Here is a 19,678-nt window from a genome sequence, read left to right as displayed (position 1 = left end):
GACTGTCTCTGAAATGAAAATCAGACCAAAAATTTCTATGAAAAATTGTAGTTTTTAAACCTCGTAATCTGATTAGAAAATGCATTTCTAAGAAGACATCGGGAACTAGATTCTTTTGAGTCATGCTTTTGATACATTTTCAACATAATAGCTGAGCTAAAATTTGGGGAATGAAAAGTTATCCCAAAAAGGCAGAGAAATCAGCAACTGAGGAGAATCTCTGTATTCCATTCTTATAAATAAGAAGAAAAGCTGGGCTTTTGTTTACAGGGAAGGAATGGAGACAAGGACATCTACCTTCTTTACTGCTCCACACTTCCTTTTTTGTCAGTAATCCAGTCTTTGATGTGGGTTCAGGTCAGATATCAACAGTGGATTATATGTTTTACTCAGTCTGTTTCTGTGTGCTTTACAATGTTATGGTTAGCTGACAGCTTAAGTCCTTTCCCAGATTATAACAGCATGATCTTTCTTCCTCTTGCCAGCACTTATCTGATCCCACTGTGGGGTGATTCTAAAAGTAAGCTCAAGCAGCAGTAAAACTACCTCAGCAAGAAAAATCACAGATCTGATCGCTCACCTCTGGGAACAGGTTCACTACAGGAATCTTGCACATGCCAGTGCGTGACCACAGGTGGGTTATAGCCCCTACCTGGCAGGCATGGTGAGGAAATGACTGCAAGCAGTCCTGCTTTAAATCAGCTTAAATTGTGGAAGTATGTCATTAAATATGCTTTAAAGCAAAAATTAAGAAGGATAGTTTAATGTATCAGTGTTTCAGGGGATTAAGCTAATCTACAGGCTATTTTTCTTTTAAGAGAAAGTGGAATAACTGGAATTCCAGGTGGACTTACCTGAAAAACTTACCAAAGTTACTTCATCATCTTAACAATGGAAACTGGTTCAGTTCAGATTTATCTTCTGGAAAAGACTGATTTTATACCTTCATTTTAAAAACAAGATCCAGACAAACAGTAAAACAATGAACTGCTACAGTTAAACTGGGCAACAAATCTTGGGAATCCAAATGATTTTTAAAAAATTGAAAAATATTTCATTTTCTTAATGGGCCTAATTGGTAACATTCTGCCTTAACCCAAGTTCACATATTACTTTCAGGAGTTTCAGTTCAAATTCATCTTTCTCTTCTAGATGGTAGTTTTGTATAAACCAGAATTGTTAATTATAAATATGCTACAGTAAATTGAAAAAACAAAATTAAAAAAAATCACATGGATAAATTGTTTCGAAGGACAGTAATTTATATGGGACATACAGGAATTCATAGGAAGGAAATTAGTACTGATCAGATGAAAATTCAAAGAATGAAGAATTTGCTTACTATTACCCAGTCTGAAATATGGGACTTTAGTCCTATTATAATTTTGTATTGATTACAAAGCCTTTGCATAGGTTAATGATAAATGTTAAAAGTTCTTCAGTAGTGAAAAGGATTGAAAAGATGGATTTTTTCATTTAAAACAGACATTATTGACAATGCTGATTCTAGCACCCTTGAGCATTGAAGTTATAATGAACATTTTTTATAATGAACATGGATTTAGAAGCTATTGCATGAGAAAGCAATAGAAATAGATCTAATGAAGGTTACTGTGGTCCTCTCTACCTCAGATGAAAAATACAGTTATGTTTTAGTCTCTGTATGCAAAATAAAACTATGTCCTTTACACATCTAATACTTCTCTATATGCAAAAACTGACTTGAAAGTGAAAAAAACTATACATTAACCATTTCAACAAATAATGTTATCTCTTTCTGATTCTTAAGAATGTGAAATAAATGGAAATGTTTTGGTTTGTGACACCATTTGTTTGTGTTACATTAACTCATAAAAGCTTTGTTTTCTAAATGGAAATACTGAGTTCATTAATGTATAATGTGAAACAAATGCCACTGTCAACTTTTAAAGAAAACTTTCAAATACTAGACTAGAGACTTAATGTCTGCTGTTCTTGTAGTTAAAATGACTTGCCAGACTTATGTTAAGATCATTGGTTACACTCTATTTCTCAAATGTACAGATTTCATGAAATATGTGTAGTTAAACATGATATGTTGGATTCGTTTCCTAATATATGGTTAACCATGCAGAATTCTCTTAGCTAATGCCATTAGGCAGACTTCTTAATTGCTTTCTAACAATAACAGTAATAGTACTCCTTTGTTTGTAGGTGAGATTACATGCATCTTGATATTCCCTGTTCGTTTATAATTGCTATTTGTGTTGACTTGTGTATTATTACAGTGATCATTAGAATATATGAAGTCAAAAAGGAGGATTTTAGATTTAATTATTTCATCCAAATAAGTACCAATTACCTACTCCAGAAACTTTCTTCATAACAGTATCTATGTTTAGTGTATAAAGAGCAAAAACTGACAATGATTCAGTACAATGTGTTTCAAATACTTCTTACCTGCATCGTGCTATGGCATACTACATCATATGGACAGTGACATAGTTTTCCTGGGGAAACTGGTGAAAAATCTGTCACTCGAGAATAGATTGGATAAAGCACAAGAAAATTACTCTGAGACATAAAGAAATCTGATAGTGGCTTGATTATCACATACAGACACAAAAATCCCAGTCATTGATTATATCTCCCTTAGTGGAGGCAAGCTAAATGTTGCAGTTGGCTTGGCTCCTAAGTGAGCATCATCTCCCTGTTCCACATCACCTCGTGGCATATAGGTCAGGTTCAGTCCTTCGGTACTCATACTGAAGGTCCTGCCTGGGATCCGATGCAGGTTTCCTGAGCTACTCTTCTTAGGAACAGCCATGAAACCCACATGATTGCATTTCACTGAAAGAAATGACTGGTCAATTGCAGAGGTGAGACTCATGAGGACATCAAGAATTTGCTACTAGAATTTATATCACAGTACAGAACCTTCCTATGATACTAAGCAATTCTCCAAATTTCAGTGATTTTACTGGCTATGTCTACACTGTCAAATAACTTAGCTTGTGAGTTGTCTCCTGGTTTCAGTTCTCGTTGTCCACATTGCATAAATGTTAGTTCACTCCATGGCTCAGCGTAAAGGGAAACCATCTCTGACCCTCCAAAACAAACCTCAAGTTCTGTGGATAATTCATTCCAAGGACTGGTTCCAAAAGGCAACACAAACCAGACGGCTGAAGGCTTGGATTTCTCTGCCCTACAAAGTCCCTCAACAGCAGGCCTTTTATTTTCAAAACACTTTCCCATGCCTGGATATCATATCCCAGAGCCTGTAATGCACTCCTTCAGTTTCATGTTATAAAAACACCACCTGGTGCGTTGCAGCACAGCCCTCATGTTTTTTTCGGGCACTTTGAACTCAAAGCAAGCAAACAAAAGGACAACTGGGTCTTTGAGCCAAGGAGACCTCTGCGTGTGGCTTGAAAGAGATGCGAGGCATTGTATTGTGTAGTGGAGATTTGTTTAGCAGTTTCTTCCAGGTATTGCTATCTCTGAGCATGGTAGACATAAGCCACTCAACACCACTTTGCCTGAAGGATTGCCTTCTGGCATGTGTATTTAGCTATGTAAATATAGCTGCAATGACGCTTTCTGTACTTTAGCAGGAAACACTTTCATGAAGTACTGGCTTTTCAGAAATGTTTGCACACATCAGACATTCACTATTTTGATGGCAATGTGGCAGCCCTTCATCCTGCCCTTCAACAGCAGATGCTGAAACCAAAAATATTTAAAGGCAGAGGTTTAGGTATGAAAGTGAAAATATAGGACTACAGGTGAAACAAATATGAGCTCAATTAATACCCCACTTTTTTGTTTTAGTTTTCCTACCTATAATTTCTAAAATGTATTCCATTTGCCAGAGCTACATGATTCAATATTTAGTTTTGGTTTTCCATCATAAAGCATAATGACAGGGAATATGTCAGAAAATATTCACTGGACGCTCAATGGTGAAACTATTATGTGATTAAGTGTAGGATTCATCTGTCCAAATCCAGACTCAATATGTACATCTCCTTCTTCTGCATTTACTTATTCTCTACATTCACTATAATAGGAGCTGCAGCAGCTAACTTTGATGCAGGGCAGGATCCAGTTGTCTAAACATAAGTGCCAAAAGCCACTGGAGATGCTCTAGGACGTCCAAAACACCCTTAAAGGGTTTTATAAGAATCAGGCTTCTTTTGGAAAGGTAGCTGTATGCCAAATGCGACACCTCCCTCCCCTGTATCTAAAATGTCTGTAGACAGCTATGTTTAACCAACTGAACCATAGCTGTAGATGTAGACTTTAAAGATACGAAAAGCTAAGTGGAATTAATCACGCCTCACATATCATATGTTATTATCTTCTTAAGCTCACCACTTCAGCATCAGCATAATGCTACTTTATGCTGCATTCGGGATGGTGCTCGCACTCAAGCTTATCATTTCTGACACAAACTGACCCATATAACTGCTATAGCAAAGCAGATGAAATTCCATTCTGCCAAAATATGAGCTCATCTGTGATTTTTAAAAAGCTGCACTGAATTGTTTTTAATGGATGTATTTTAAGGACTCTAGCCTTCATAGTTAAAAATGATCTCATACAACTGAGAAGATGTAAGCATACTTTCAGTTTGTTGGGTTTTTTTATTTTGGCTTTTCATTGCTTTTGGTTTGGTTTCTTCTTGCACAATGTGGTTGTAGAAAAAGTAGCATGAATTTATGAGAACTATGAGAATCAATCACTCTGCTTTACAAGGATAATAAATATGTATCTCTATGCTCCAAGGCACACATTAATCACTGAATGCCAGAAGTTAGGGGTCCCAATGGACTGATTATTTAAATTTTTCACGATATCTTATTGTTTCTCCCACCTCAAAAGCATCAGGCAATGGTCACAGGCAGACTTAAATAGTAAAACAGACACATTACTGTTTTGGCAAAATCTACTAATGTTGGTTTTGAACCTTCTTTTTTCTTTCATCTTACCTTTACTGACAAGCTATTGGACTTGACACAATCAAACACAAAAATTTATTGCACCCAAATTAAGATTTTAGACCTCACAGAAAGACACAAAGGGATAGGAATCAAATCCATTTTACAACATACAGTTTTAGTGTCAATGAAGGCTGTTTTCTGTGCTAATTCATTAATTTTATTGATAGGGCAACATTATATGTGTGTTTGTGTAACAATAGGTTCCATAATCCAAAACCCTTCACTCATTCTAAATGAATAATGTTGACTCTTTTGTTCTTTTCTCATGAACCTTGTAGCAAACAGAGCTTCACTGAAAGACAACAAGTTTGAAGTATTAAGAAATTCAGCTGAGTAAACTGATTTATAATTCAGATATGGCAAACCAATGTGCAGTGCTAGATAATTTATTCTTTAAAATTAAAGCCTAAAAATCCCCAAAGCTTCATTGGAAAAATGCTTGAAAATTTTGACATTTCTTTACTCTCTGTAGGTTAGCTGTTAATTTCTCCTTCATTAAATGAAAACTAAACAAAATAAAGCAGAGAAACAGTTTTCACTCGATTGATTCCTGACTTAATTCTCAGCAGAGATACCTCTCATACCACTGTTCGCATCTTCAAAAGCAATGTAGTCAAAGAATGGTAAAGCAATGTAGGTTCCTTTCCTGTGTACTACTTGTTAGTGAAATCCAACAGGGTGGTTTTTTTGTTTGCTTGTTTGTTCATGACTAGTGGTGAATTGTGAAACATTTAATACTTATAGAATCACAGAATTGTTGAGTTTGGAAGGGACCTCTGAGATCATCCATTCCAATCCTCCTGCTCTTTTCCATTGCACTTACTGTGCAATGGAGAGGGCAAAAGTTACTCTACATCATAAAAACACACAGATTTCCTGGAGTGAGTACATGCACTGCTATATGTGTACCATAAGAAGGGCATATGTTCAAGCATAATATAGCATATGCTTTCCTTTTAGGGACACCCTTAGCTTTTCTAAGTATAGATGCAGTTATAAAAACATGAAAATGGCCTCAAGAAATTAGTCCTTTGCCAGGTACCCTTCAAAGTGTAGTTCTTCTCAGAGATCTTCTTCTCCCCTCATTGAGACATCATGGCCAACATCACATGACCTTCACGTGGAAAACTCTTCAAATAATAGTAGAGGTAGTCCATTGTTTCTACTTTTGTTTCTAAGCATTGGATACTCATAAGTATTTTGTGATGTTTTTAAGATTAATGGCTTAAACACACTAGCTGGGGAATGATCTGACATATACTGAATATTTTTTTCTCACATATAGCTACTGTTCAGTAAAGGAATCTAAATATCATTTAAAGTAGGAAATGCAAGTTTTCACAACAATCACTACATATAAACTGAAGCATGTCTGAGGTATTTCAACACAGCTCTGTGATCTAGTTAATACAACTATGTTTTGAAACATTTTCATGATATGTAGTTCAGAATAAAACCTGGGGAAAACAAAACAAAACAAAACAAAACCCAACCAAAAACAAACAGTAAAGAAAGGGAGGAGATATTCTTTAAAAGCTGTAAAATTTCCAGATGGCAAAAGATTGGCCAATCAAAAAAACCCCAGATTTAGTAACTAATATTAATTTATGGAAAGACAATGCAAAGTAAACACTTTTTTTCTCCTTTTTGTTAAAATCGATTTATGCATTTTTTTTTTAAGTTTTACTGCATAAAGTCATTATTGAGACCTCATTATTGTGAAATGCAGGAATCAAACTAATATTATGTCTTCCTTCATAATAGAAAAATATGTCAATATTAGTCAGTGTTGGTGTTTACTTGACACAATAAAGAGATTGTCCTATCTCTTGTAAAGCTGAAAATTCCTGAACCAATTGCTCTGATATCACTGTCCCTTCATTCCCCTTAATCAACATGCTATTCTTCTTTTTGCCTTTGCCCACAAATTCTTCGGTTTACTTTATCAATTGCATCCAAATTTATCTTCTACTTCCCCAAAATATTATTTTTCCTTACTGACTTCTATAAATTCATGACCAAGATGCCTACATGTCATCTTTTTCCAGGCATCTCATTATTGTAAATTACATTTCCAACTTCATATTTAAACATTAATCTACAACACATCAGGTTTTTGGTCTATTCATCTGACCTTTATGCATGTCTTTAACCTCTCATAAAGCTTCTTCATGATCTTTCTTACGAATTTTGGGACAGAACTTCAACTAGTTATCAAAGTTTTTCTTTACAGCTCATGTGTTAGAAGATCCCAAAATTTAGCTTACATATAATGATTGAGATAATTATATGTCCCTCTAAGAAGTATTTCGCTTACAACTTCATAGGAATTTTGTTTTGTAAAAACCACATGCCACAATTTTTTCCTACCTGAAACATTGTCCCATCCTTACTCAAATTGTTCCTCATATTTGAGGCTCACAGAAAATGCTTGTGCCACAAAAGCTGTATTTTGAATCTTTCAGAACATCATAAGAATGATACAGAGAGAGAAATCCAGTTCTTCCTCCTCTCTAAAACTTTGACAGGGTTTGTATCCAACAGGATTCCCACAGTAGCTCATTTGGCAACTTCACGTTCCCTGGAAGAACCATGTTAGTTCTGATATATGTTACTCAGCAGATAGAAGATAATACAGCATGGTGTTTGAGGTTAGACTACAGTTACACAAACACCTTCTGGTTTGGTTTTAAACTAGGCCATTATTACAAGATGATCCATTTAACATGTTTAAAATGCTTAAAAGTCCCAGCATGGCCCCTGGTAGGCAAGCATCTTGTGCTCAAAAGTCAGAGCCCATTTTTGTAAAATTTTCACAAATCTCAGTAGAAAAGGTCTATTTCAAATAAAAATCTTCCATGACTTTAGGTTTGATTTTTCAAATCAAGGTTAAAGGCTCTTGCTGAATATTGGAAAGAAGTTTTATTGTTGCTGTAGCTATTCTGGAGAACATAACAGGTCAGCTCTCAAGGCTGCCAGTGCCATTAACTCTCACAATCACAGAATCATAGAATGGTTTGGGTTGGAAGGGACCTCAAAGATCATCTAGTTCCAACCCCCCTGCCATGGGCAGGGACACCCTCCACTAGATCGCGTTGCCCAAAGCCCCATCCAATCTGGCTTTGAACACTTCCAGGGATGGGGCATCCACGACCTCTCTGGGCAACCTGTTCCAGTGCCTCACCACTCTCACAGTAAAGAATTTCTTTCTAACATCTAATCTAAATGGACCCTCCTTCAGCTTAAACCCATTACCCCTTGTCCTGTCACTACACTCCCTGATAAACAGTCCCTCACCATCTTTCCTGTAGGCCCCTTCAGGTACTGGTAAGCCGCAATTAGGTCTCCCCGGAGCCTTCTCTTCTCCAGGCTGAACAATCCCAACTCTCTCAGCCTGTCCTCATAGGAGAGGTGCTCCAGCCCTCTCATCAGCTTCGTGGCCCTCCTCTGGACTCTCTCCAACAGCTCCATGTCTCTCTTGTACTGGGGCCCTCAGAGCTGGATGCAGTACTCCAGGTGGGGTCTCACAACAGCGGAGTAGAGAAGCAGGACCTCGACCTGCTGGACATGCTTCTTTTGATGCAGCCCAGGACACGGTTGGCTTTCTGGGCTGCAAGCGCACAATGCCGGCTTATGTTGAGCTTCTTATCAATCAATATCCCCAAGTCCTCCTCAGGGCATCTCTCAATCCATTCCTTGCCCAGCCTGTAGATGTGCTTGGGATTGCGCCAACCCACGTGCAGGACCTTGCACTTGGCCTTGTTGAACTTCACGCGGTTTGCACGGGTCCACCTCTGCAGCCTGTCAAGGTCCCTCTGGATGGCATCCCTTCCCTCCAGCATGTCGATCACACCACACAGCTTGGTGTCATCGGCAAACTTGCTGAGGGTGTTCTCGATCCCATTGTCCATGTTGCCAACAAAGATGTTGAACAGTGCCGGTCCCAGTACCGACCCCTGAGGAACACCACTCATCACCGTTCTCCACTTGGACATTGAGCCATTGACCACAACAAGCTTTAAATATCTTTATAAGATGTTAAAGACAGTTCGAAATACTCTGCAGCTGTTATACTATAATGAGACACTGCAATATTTATCACAATGTTTGGTAAAATTCTTTTATTGATTAATTTTTTCTAAACCACAGCAGGACAATACTTTAAATTGCAGCCACTAACTGAGTTTCACAGCTGATGATGGAGACAGGAATGTGATACTTGACAGCTTTGCTTTATATAGGTTCATGCAAATGTTATATTTGCATTTTAGTTTCCAAGACATCTATCTTCTGCTCTGCTGCAATTCTAGCTTTTCTTCAGAACAAAACTCTGAATCTCAGCTGAAACATCTGAATTTTACCATTTTCCAATCAAAATATTAGCTCTAGTATGAGTTTGATATTAAACTGCACATTTATATTTAGGAAACTTAAATGCATCTTCTATAACATAATTTTAGCTTCTAGTATGTAAGGAAACTAAAATCAAATAAGTTTGCTTTTGGTTTTAGTCTCTTTTGCTATAAATGTTTGGATAGCTCTCATTGCGAGTTTACCGTGAACTGCAAAAATTAAATTCATTTAGAGGAAAGGATCACTACCATTAGTGATAATGACAAATGAAAGGTGACATATATGTTTAAATCCTGATGCATAATGGGCAACAGAACCTACTTATTTAAATAGAAAGTATAGCCTAGGTATAGGAATTTATGTTTATACTTATTAGAACTAGCTTTAAAAAAATAAAACTAAAATAAAATAAAAAACCACATAGCATTTTGTGGGAAAAAAGCACAGTTCTGTTAAAATAGGCTATTTTTAGAAGTGTTCTTCTGTTCAGTGATTTTTTCACAAGAGCACGTCTAAGTATATTTTTTGAACTTCTCATTTCAATAAAGTCAAAGTTGTGACATAGACATATGGGGTTGATTGAATAGGTGAAATGTTTGCTATATGTTTACACTGCTATCCTAACAGTATACTCATGTAACATCAGAGATTATATTCAATACTTTACAGCATTTTGAATGATCAAAGGAAAATGTATTGGTAGGTTTGAACATTTTTTTAAAACACTCTTTTCATGGGAACTTCTAAAGTCTGCAGTTTTCATTTGAGTCTGGAGGAAAAAAAAAAAAAGAAAAAAGAGATAACATTTCCCATAAAATGAAATCTATTGTTTTCATATTTTCCATAATATTGTCAATATAATTTTCAGTGGAAATTAAACCCGACTCTCCAGTCAGTATTTAATATTGCCTTCAGGTTAAGATCACATACTCTAACTGAAACCAGTTATTTCTTTAACTGCAAGATCTAGGAATATTTTTCTTTTTATTATAATTATCTTTTATAATAAGTGATATCCTGGATATTTAGGATAAGGTCATATCTTTCACTACTGTAACAGTGTATCTGTAAATACACTGGGAAAAATCTGCTTCGTTATACCTACAGCACTTGGTGAACTGCTTTGTTGTGTAGGTGAGAGTTAAATTTTTCACTATCTGTTGAAATTAATCTTTTTCAATATGAGAAATCCTCACTAATGCTCTGGAGAAATCACCCAAACCATTTTGTTGTTGTTATAGTTCCAAAACTTCCTTGAAAAAAGCACTTTGACACACTCTCTTTGATGATCCACCAAACATCCATTCAGTGAAGTGTTGAGTGACTGCTCTTTTTCTGGACACGTTACTGAATGTGCATGATAAGGAGAAGTTGTACTCCCTCCTTCTCAACATCTATTGTCACTCTTCCTCCTTGTATGTCCACTTGCATTCTACTCATAGAGCTAATTTTCACAAATTCCAGGCAAAAGCAGTGGATCAATAAATCCACACAAAATGTAAGTATATTCTGCTAAGTAAAGCAGGAAAGAAGACATTCATTCTAGCAGGTTTTTCAGACAACATGATTGACTTTTGCTGACTCTTCCCTTAATGCATTTTTTTCGAGCTACAGGAAGAAGATTTGAGTACATACAGCAAGTTCACAAAGAGCAGCTTTCAAGCTGCTTTTAGAGAAAAGAGTATTTTTAACACAAGTACAAAAAAAAATTCTGCCTTTTAAAAATGAGGATTGTCTGTAGCTTCCATTAATCAGCTTAACAAAGATGATAACACCATGACTAAGATATTTATACTTCATCACAGTCCCTCTGAATAATGATGATGATGATAATAATAATAATAATAATAATAAAATCACTAGTTTACTCTTCTTTCCTAGTGATACAGAGAGGAAAGAAGTATCTAAACAACAAATAATAATGCTGAAGCTCAGACTGTAAAATCAATATGTCAGCTCAGTAGAGCTGAGCTTCTTTCTAATGCTGCTGTTCCAACAGTGGAGCTTACCTTCTGAATTATATATGTATTGACCTAATTACATAAATATTGACTTTGCTTTATATGAAGCCTTTTTCAGTCTCAGTGTAATTACAATGTCAATATTTGTTGCATGTAATAACACTGAATTTAGACTTGTTAATTTTGATTGATAGTGGCATGCCACAAGTTATTATATGGGATAAGACAGTTAGTCTAGAACTATTCACAGCAAATACAAGCAGCTGACAATGCTACCAAATCTGAATGTGTCTCCAAGACCTTCTGTTTCTGATTGTTTAACCAGGCGGAGGAAATATAATGGGTAATTACATCCTTGTTCCATACAAATCACTGTTTTGAGATGGACAAATATTTACCCTGGTCAAAAAAAGTACAAATATTCAGTCGGGACTTCAGTAAGAGAGTTCCTGTTTAAAGTTAGCTTTACAATTTTGCCTTGCAGTGTTGTAAAGTCGGTTTAAATTGTGCCAAAATGAAGGTTTTATATAGCAACAAGTATACTTTGCTGCATACCTTCCATCAGGTGTACATTATTTTGGAATAATATTGGGACCCAGACACATGCAATTTCACATTAAATTATTTCCCTTTTCCTTCAAATCCAAGAAAGATGTGAGCAGTGGACTTTTATGTACTACTGGGACTTGCAAAACTGTTCACTTCAGTCTGCAAATGTTTGTCGAGATATATTTCTACAAGAACAACTTTGTTCAGAGCTGGCAGACCTCTGAACTGTTTTCAACGATGAATAACCATATAGTACAGTGTATATTTCTAGATGCAATTATAAAGGATTTTGAATTTGGCAGTAACATGAGAATCAGAAAGCAAACTGTGACAGTCTGTGTACTGAGGATATTTAAATTTATTCTAGCTATAACATGTTGCCAGTAGTGACAAGGCATGCATCATACTATATTTTCTTATTTGTCTCAGCAGGGATGCCAGACAAGACGAGCATCAGTGACGTAAAGCAAATCCATCAAACCAACGATGGCAGCACTTTAGACACAACTGGATCAGGATGTACAACAATGGCTGATTATATGACATTTATGCTGATTAGTTTGGTAACACTATTTCGCAGTCTTTGGTAACTGTTTAGCTCTAGCTTGATATATGTGTCTCTTTGTCATCTGTTTATCCCCACTCATAAGCCTGGAATAAGGGATTTGGTGGGTATAGCAGTATTTATGATAGCTTGTGTAATATCAGCCTCTCTGATCTTAGGCTTGAATATTAACAAAGTTGTTTGCGTAATATTTTTCCTGTGTTTTTTTTTTTTTTTAACACCTGTATAGTCATGCAAAATCATGTTTCCTTTTATAATATTTTACGTTAAAAATAAGTTGACTATGATAATCTTTCTTTTAAAAGCAATTTTTAAAAAAGAGATTACAGAATCACCAAGTCCTGGAATGGAGTCCTGGAGATCACCTAGACCAACCCTGTGCAGAGCAGAGTCAACCAGAGCAAGCTGCCCAAGGCCAAGTCCAGTTGGCATTTCAATGTCTCCAAAGATTGAGACTCTACAGCCTTTTGGGGCAACCTGTTCCAGTCCTCAAACACACGTAGCAAAAAAAAGTTTTTTCTTACATTTAAATGTTATCTATTGTATTTCAATTTGTGCCCATTGCCTATTGTCCTGTCACTGGACACCACTGAGATGAGTTTGATTCTGTCTTCTTTACTCCCCTTATCAGGTATTTATACACACTGATAAGATGCCTCCTGAATCTTCTCTTCTCCAGGCTGAACAGTCTCAGCTCTCTCAGCCTCTCCTTGTATGAGACATGTTCCTGTTCATTAAAAATCTTCATAACCCTTTGTAGAACTCTATCTGGTATGTCTACATCTCTCTTGTCCTTGGGAGCCCAGACCTGGATACAGCACTGCAGATATGGTCTCACCAGTGCTGAGCAGAGATGGAGGATCACTTCCTTCCTCCTGCTGGCAAAATTTTTCCTAATTCAGTCCAGGAGCCTGTTGGTTGTCTTTGCTGCCAGGGCTCATTGTTGACTTATGTCCAACTTGGTGTTCATCAGGATCCCGCAGGTCCTTCCCTGCAAATCTGTTTTCCAGCTAGTTGTCACCAGCATGCACTGGTGCATGGGGTTATTCCTCCCCAGATGTAGGACTCGGCATTTTCCTTTCTTGAACTTCATGAAGTTCCTATCAGGCCATTTCTCTGGCTTGTCAGGGTGTCTCTGAATGGCAGAACAACTATCTAGTGTATCAGCCACTCCTCCCATTTTTGTATCTTCTGTGAGAACTAACTGAGAGGGCAATCTGTTGCATCTCCCAGGTCATTAATGAATACATCAAACAGTATCAATCCCTATGGTAAACCAAGAGTAACTGGTCTCCATGTGGACTTCGTGTTGCTATTCACAACCCTACATACAACTGACAGCAACTGATGAAACAGTTGCTCAGCACTTTATGAGTTTTGTACTAAAGCCCTGCCTTCTGGGACGTGATCCCTGTGAAACAGAAAATGTTGAATTTGCCCTTCTCTCTTTCTCCAAAAAAGAAAAAAATTCCATATTGTAAACTCATCTAATTTTAGAAGGAATTACTTTTCATAATTCAGAAAAACTACATGTTAAATACTGTGTGTGTATGTATACACAGATATACATATAACTGCATTTTATCTAGAGGTAACAGCAAGGTTAGGATTCAATGGTGGATTAAGATGTCTCAATCTATATGTCTACATACAGATATTTACATATGTGCTATATGTCTATTACATATGTGTTATATATCTAAGCTGTCACGGCAGTCAGTGAAAACACAGGGTAACATTCAATTGGTAAAATACCAGCAACAAGTGCCAGTTGAGGTGCTGTAAGAAAACCCACCTGGTGTCCAACTACTGCTCTGAAGGGGCTCAGGCCTTTCTGTGGCAAGTGACCTCATCACAGTGGATGAAGCCCAGTGAGTTATTCAGCTCATATGAAGATAGACACCTAAGAAAGTAACTCAGTTGCCCAAAAGCAAGTGTCTGGTGCCACCTAAGATTTCTTGGCATATCGAAGACATCCTCATGGGACTGGTATATATGACACAGGACTTATGTGAAATTCCAGAGGCTTCCTTAAATGGGAGCCATCCGGAGTGGCAGCTGGTTGCTAAGTACGATATCTTTGTGTATCTCACTTAGATCTAGACATGCATATGTGGGCCTGTGAATCATACGCCAGGTCTCCATCAGTAACATTGGGAGCTTAGATAACTAGCTGAGGTGGTGACACATGAATGCAAATCTGAACCACAACATGAATCCCAGCTCAAGTTCTTATGCTCTACACAATGAGGTAAGCTAAAGTATTCCACAGTACTAATGGTACATTATATATTACTGTTATAAGATTTGATTATCCTGCCATGACTAATTCCCATGTCATTTTAACCAGAAAGTATTTAAGAATATTTTGTAGTTATTTCTCCTTTACAGTTCTTTACAAGAGAAAACAAAAAAAAAGGTACAATATTTTATGCATTCATACTGTATCTAGAACTCTTCCTAGACTGTAAAAAAAAAAAATTATATGAGACTAATATAAAGAAACATATGTAAATATTTTTATTCCCAAATGCATTCATTAATCATTAGTGCACGTAATATAACATAGAGGTAAACAGATATAAAATTTTAAAAAGCAAGTGAACATTCCTAAGAGTAATTCCATGCCCAGATAAACATCATTAGTAGGCATGTGTGCTAGCATGTACATTTTACTTGACCTCTTTTTTATTTTGCAGGTTTTGTAAACCTGTCCATCAAATTCACTTGTCTTGTTGTCTCAGCATACACTGCAATTACAACATCGGTAATTCAGGGAAAGGAAATCTGATTTAGTTCTTTTCTTTTTTTCATACGAGCTCAAACCATCAGTCAATCTAATCTAGCAATGTATTTTTGAACAATGACCAGTACCAGTCACTTCAAGAAAAACAGAATAAAGCTTTGAATAGGAGATTCAGAAATGGAGAAAAAAATCTACCAATATCCATTACTTATAATTTTATTTATATCCTAAAGCACTTTGTTTTCATTCCTCCCTTTTGTGTGTAGTTCAAGACCTTACTCATGGCACCAGGTAGCCAAGGAGATAAGAGTTTATTCTATAGCACCTTGGAAACACAAGCCCCATTTTCAAATAATGATAGTAATTAGGTCCTAGGGCCCCTTCAGATATATGTTAATTAGTCTGTGTTACTCCTCAGTTTTTCCATGTCCTGTTCCCCTTATATTCTACACCACACCTATGCAAAATAATTTCTAAGATTTCTTCTGGAGTGGAAAATCAGGTCTTTTTCTCCCAGGCACGTATGAACAATCTAGGTTTTAGGGCCTTTCCCACAGGCAACATGAATACAATAGTGACAAGTCTGGAGTTCCCTCACTCACCCCTCAGCCTCAAGACCTCATTCTCCCTCCTGTCCCATCCGTCTCTGGGCACCACCACAGACTCCCCATCGTTGCCTACACTCGTACGTCTGCCTGGCTGCATCATGGTTCTTTTATCATATCTAACACACTATACATAAATATTCTCATTTCTTAAAGAACTATAAAAATATCATTAAAATGTGTCAGAGCAAGGAGAAGACATTTGTGTCATAGGAAGGCAAGGCTGTTTGGCCATTTGTCTCAAGGTTACTTTGCAAGGGAAGTACCCTTGCAAGAAACTGCAGGAACATGGCAGGATGTGGAAGTGTAGCTCCAAATCTGGGAACTGAAAAAATTCCAAAACCTTAAACATTGCCTGTGTTAAAGATAGCAATTAAATGAGGAATAGCACTGAGCAGAAAAATGCAGAATATGTTAGAGAAGCCAGGAGGAGAAAAAGAAAAAAAAAAAAGCTAAAAAGAAAGAAAAAAAGACTAAACTTGAGATCATGACAGTACAGTGTAATAATGCCTGTATCCACATAAAATGGTGGACCGTACGCAGCGTGTGTGTCAGCCACTCTGGGTCAGTTGCCTTGGGATGCAGAGGCTTTTCCCAACAGCAGGTGACAGAGGCAGCACAGGGCTGCCACTGAGCTCCCTGCATGAACGGAGAAATGGCACCTGGCTCCAGGTTGCTCTGAGTGCTTTCATTTGTTTTTACTCACACATGTTTAGCAGTCTAAAACTTCTCTGTATCTCACAAAACCTTTGTTAAATGAGATTTTTGTTTTGTTTTGCTTTCTTTTAAATAGGTTTTTTTTATGTATTATAGCTGATATGGTTTAAAGTAGGAATGCTTTACTCAAAGTGTACCATTTCTCAGACAGACACTCATTCAAATGCTGTTTACACTAAAATTGCAATGGATATCACTATTAAAGTCATGCAACTGCTCTCAGTGCAATTAAAAAAAAAGCAGCAAGCATAAGGTGAGAGAGATTTGTAGGGAATAATTTATTAGAGGACAGTGTAGTTACTTGAAAAACAATATTTGAGAAAAAGAATAATTCTAAAAATATAACATTTTAAAAATCCATGATATTTATATTTGGTAAGATCGAGCTGTTCTTCTTGAATGTCCATTTTTTATTTTCTTTATATGTACTGGTATGTTCAAATGTACCATGTACCCCCCAGGAAAAAAAGTACTGAAGTACTTTTTCTCATAACTAATGTCCTAGCACTTTAAATAATTACTTTAGGGTGACAACTTATCTGAGTGTAGCTAGTGCAAGAGAACAAAAAGCACTTATTTCCTTTGGAAGCAAATATCATTGTTCCTTTCAGGACTAATAAAGGATGAAGCATAACTACAGCCCTGTAACAGGTTATCTTCGTCTTTCTTTCTGTAGCTAGGTAGATACACATACACATTGTTTATTTCTCTATACCTGTATTTTTATATGCTTGCTAAAATAATATTCTTGTTCACCTTATAACAGGGTTTAGATTAACCTATCAAAGATTTCACATTAACCTTAATATTTCCATAGCATCTTCTCAGGAGCATGAACAAAAATAAGGGGTTGAAGCTATCTCTGCTTAGGTTTTTTTTTAAGTTCAGTTCTACTCTGAAATAATTGTGTAAACATGAGTTTTATTGAGCAAATGATGCCTTTTTCTATGTGCTCTGAGTCACAACTGATTATAATAGGAATATGTTGTTTCTAACTACATTAGACTAAAAATCTAGTGTAGCTCTAGTAAAACCCAGATTCTACTCTTGCAGATGTCAGCAAGTTATTAATAAAGTTCTAGATCCTGATTCTTTCTTCCTGGTGATGTATGAACAAAAAATCTGGCTTGACAGATTTTACCAGACAAAATTTCCATGTGTGGCAGTTGGAAACTTTATCTTTTATTTTATTTGGAACTTGTAAATGTGAAAGGCTAGAGACAATTTACCTGGTACCCCGTGAAGCTCTTTTACCAGCTCACATTGAAGAGGAATAGCATGCTGAGCTTCTGTGGTTGGGAGGACTCAGTCGATGCATCTCATCACCCCTCACAGCGCAGAGGGCTGTGCTAAGATTACCTGCTGTGCATGCCTAATTTAGGTGTCACAACTATGTCTCTCCAGGTTTGTCTGGCAGTCTAAATCAATTGTTACTCTCTTGAATTTAAGTCACGTGGAGGTTTTTCTCAGTGGCAGTTTCTGATTTTCCTGCTTCTTTCAACGTCACTGTCTCTCTCATTTGTGCTGGTACAAGGGTTTACAGGACCATGCAGTGAAACTGCTCGGGGTGTTTCTGACCTGAAGCATCTCCTTGATCCGCTTCACCTTGCATCTCCACAGACACCGGTACTGATACAATGGATGGTGTGGCCATAGTGCTCCTGACAGTTTAGTCTACATTTATAGCAAGTGGATACAATGTTAGGTACAACAAAACATTTTAATAGCATAAACATATAATGCAAAAAATTGTTTTCACAGTTGCACCTTGTGCAAGGATTCATACTTCAGTATCTAAAGTAGGATATGGCCATTAAAAAAATAATTATATCAAAGTCTGATTTTATCTATGCATGTCACACATGAAAAACTATAACAGATCTCTTTTGCCAATGGGCAAAAACATAATGCCCAATACATACACCAGTATAATTTACCCTGAGCCATTTCCCTTTCTTTGTCCCCTATAGCTGTGTCTGTAGGGAACTGGTATTGGAGGAGAATATAGGAGGAGAGTGTGCTTTCCTGTTTGCTTGTAGTTTAATTATATGTATAGCTAACACCTTTGTGCTAGCTGTTCATGTCTGTTCACATTCCTGTTTTTTGGCAGAGGTGTTCATGAAATCCTTGTCTTTCACTTTTTTCTTTTTAGAAAGATCAGAGGTTTATCAAGTAAAATAAAATACAGGATACCAGGCCTTCAAAAGGGTAAAAAGCAACATGATCCTGAAGAATAAATGTTGCTTATCATGTACATCTTTAGTAAGCTATAGAAAATACTGTATTTGTAATTTCAGAGCATTGGTAAGACTGGTAATAAGTGCATGGGCCAGGTTCTTCTTTTAAACATTTGTGATACTACTGAATTCCATGGATATAACTGCAATCATAGCTTGACTTTGTATTATCTACGTGCAAAACTGAACTGATATATTTAATACAATAAGATTGTTTTCAGAAAGGCATTCCAACATTACAGGTAATAGCAATGTGTATTTCTCTGCTCTATACTGGTTATATATATACCTTGACAAATAAAAACTGAATTTAGAGAACAAAAATTTATATTGTCAACTCTTACCTGTATGGCTCTAAGGAAAAAATAATGTATTTTCATATGAAATATGTAACAATGTTAAAATTTTCAGAATTTTAGTAATTTAAACAGCAAAGGTAAGAGGAAACTGCTTGTGTTCAAAAATGTAAGTAGACTTCCGCACTAATAGCTGGTTAAACAAATATTTTGAAATACTGTTTTAATTTCTTTTATTTCAGTCTTTTGCCCTGAAAATCCTGTTTCTCTATAACACTTCAGAAAATGACTAAGGCTGAGGACAGATATTGACAATGGAATTTCTATGAGAAATGTTGAGGTATACTCTTCATAGGCAAAAAGGTTTCTAAATTATATCACATTAGTTATGGTGTTCTATGAATAGAAAGACAAAAGATTAGTTTTATGAAAGACTGTAAGCATCCATGCAATTTCAATTCCTAGGAAACACCGCAAACCCACTGATTAAAATAAACAAGATAAAGCAGAATTGCTTTAGACCAATCTATTTCTTTAGGCAGAGGGGAAAAGTAGTCTAAACTCATGCATCCAGAACTTAAACTCTCACTGACTGATCCTTTTCCGCACTCTGGACTAGTCCAGTTGCTGAAACATAGGTGCCTACTTTTACAGGTAAAGTTTTGTT

General features: G+C 36.5%; 1 protein-coding gene across 2 annotated transcripts in view; it reads left to right on the top strand.

Annotated features, from left to right (window-relative positions):
• GPC5 (glypican 5) overlaps window positions 1-17,114 on the top strand; it is a 791,319-nt gene extending 774,205 nt beyond the window's left edge. The window contains exon 8 of one of the 2 annotated variants that reach the window (XM_075741505.1): window positions 12,278-17,114. In XM_075741505.1, coding sequence (XP_075597620.1) covers window positions 12,278-12,435 — 158 coding nt within the window. In that variant the 3' untranslated portion in view covers window positions 12,436-17,114. Of the gene's footprint in view, window positions 1-12,274 lie in introns of both variants that reach the window. The other variant, XM_075741501.1, reaches the window with a different exon arrangement.
• The last annotated feature ends 2,564 nt before the right edge of the window (window positions 17,115-19,678 follow it).

Source organism: Balearica regulorum, chromosome 1, assembly GCF_011004875.1.
Source record: "Balearica regulorum gibbericeps isolate bBalReg1 chromosome 1, bBalReg1.pri, whole genome shotgun sequence".
NCBI lineage: Eukaryota > Metazoa > Chordata > Aves > Gruiformes > Gruidae > Balearica > Balearica regulorum.
This window is presented reverse-complemented; position numbering and strand designations above follow the sequence as displayed.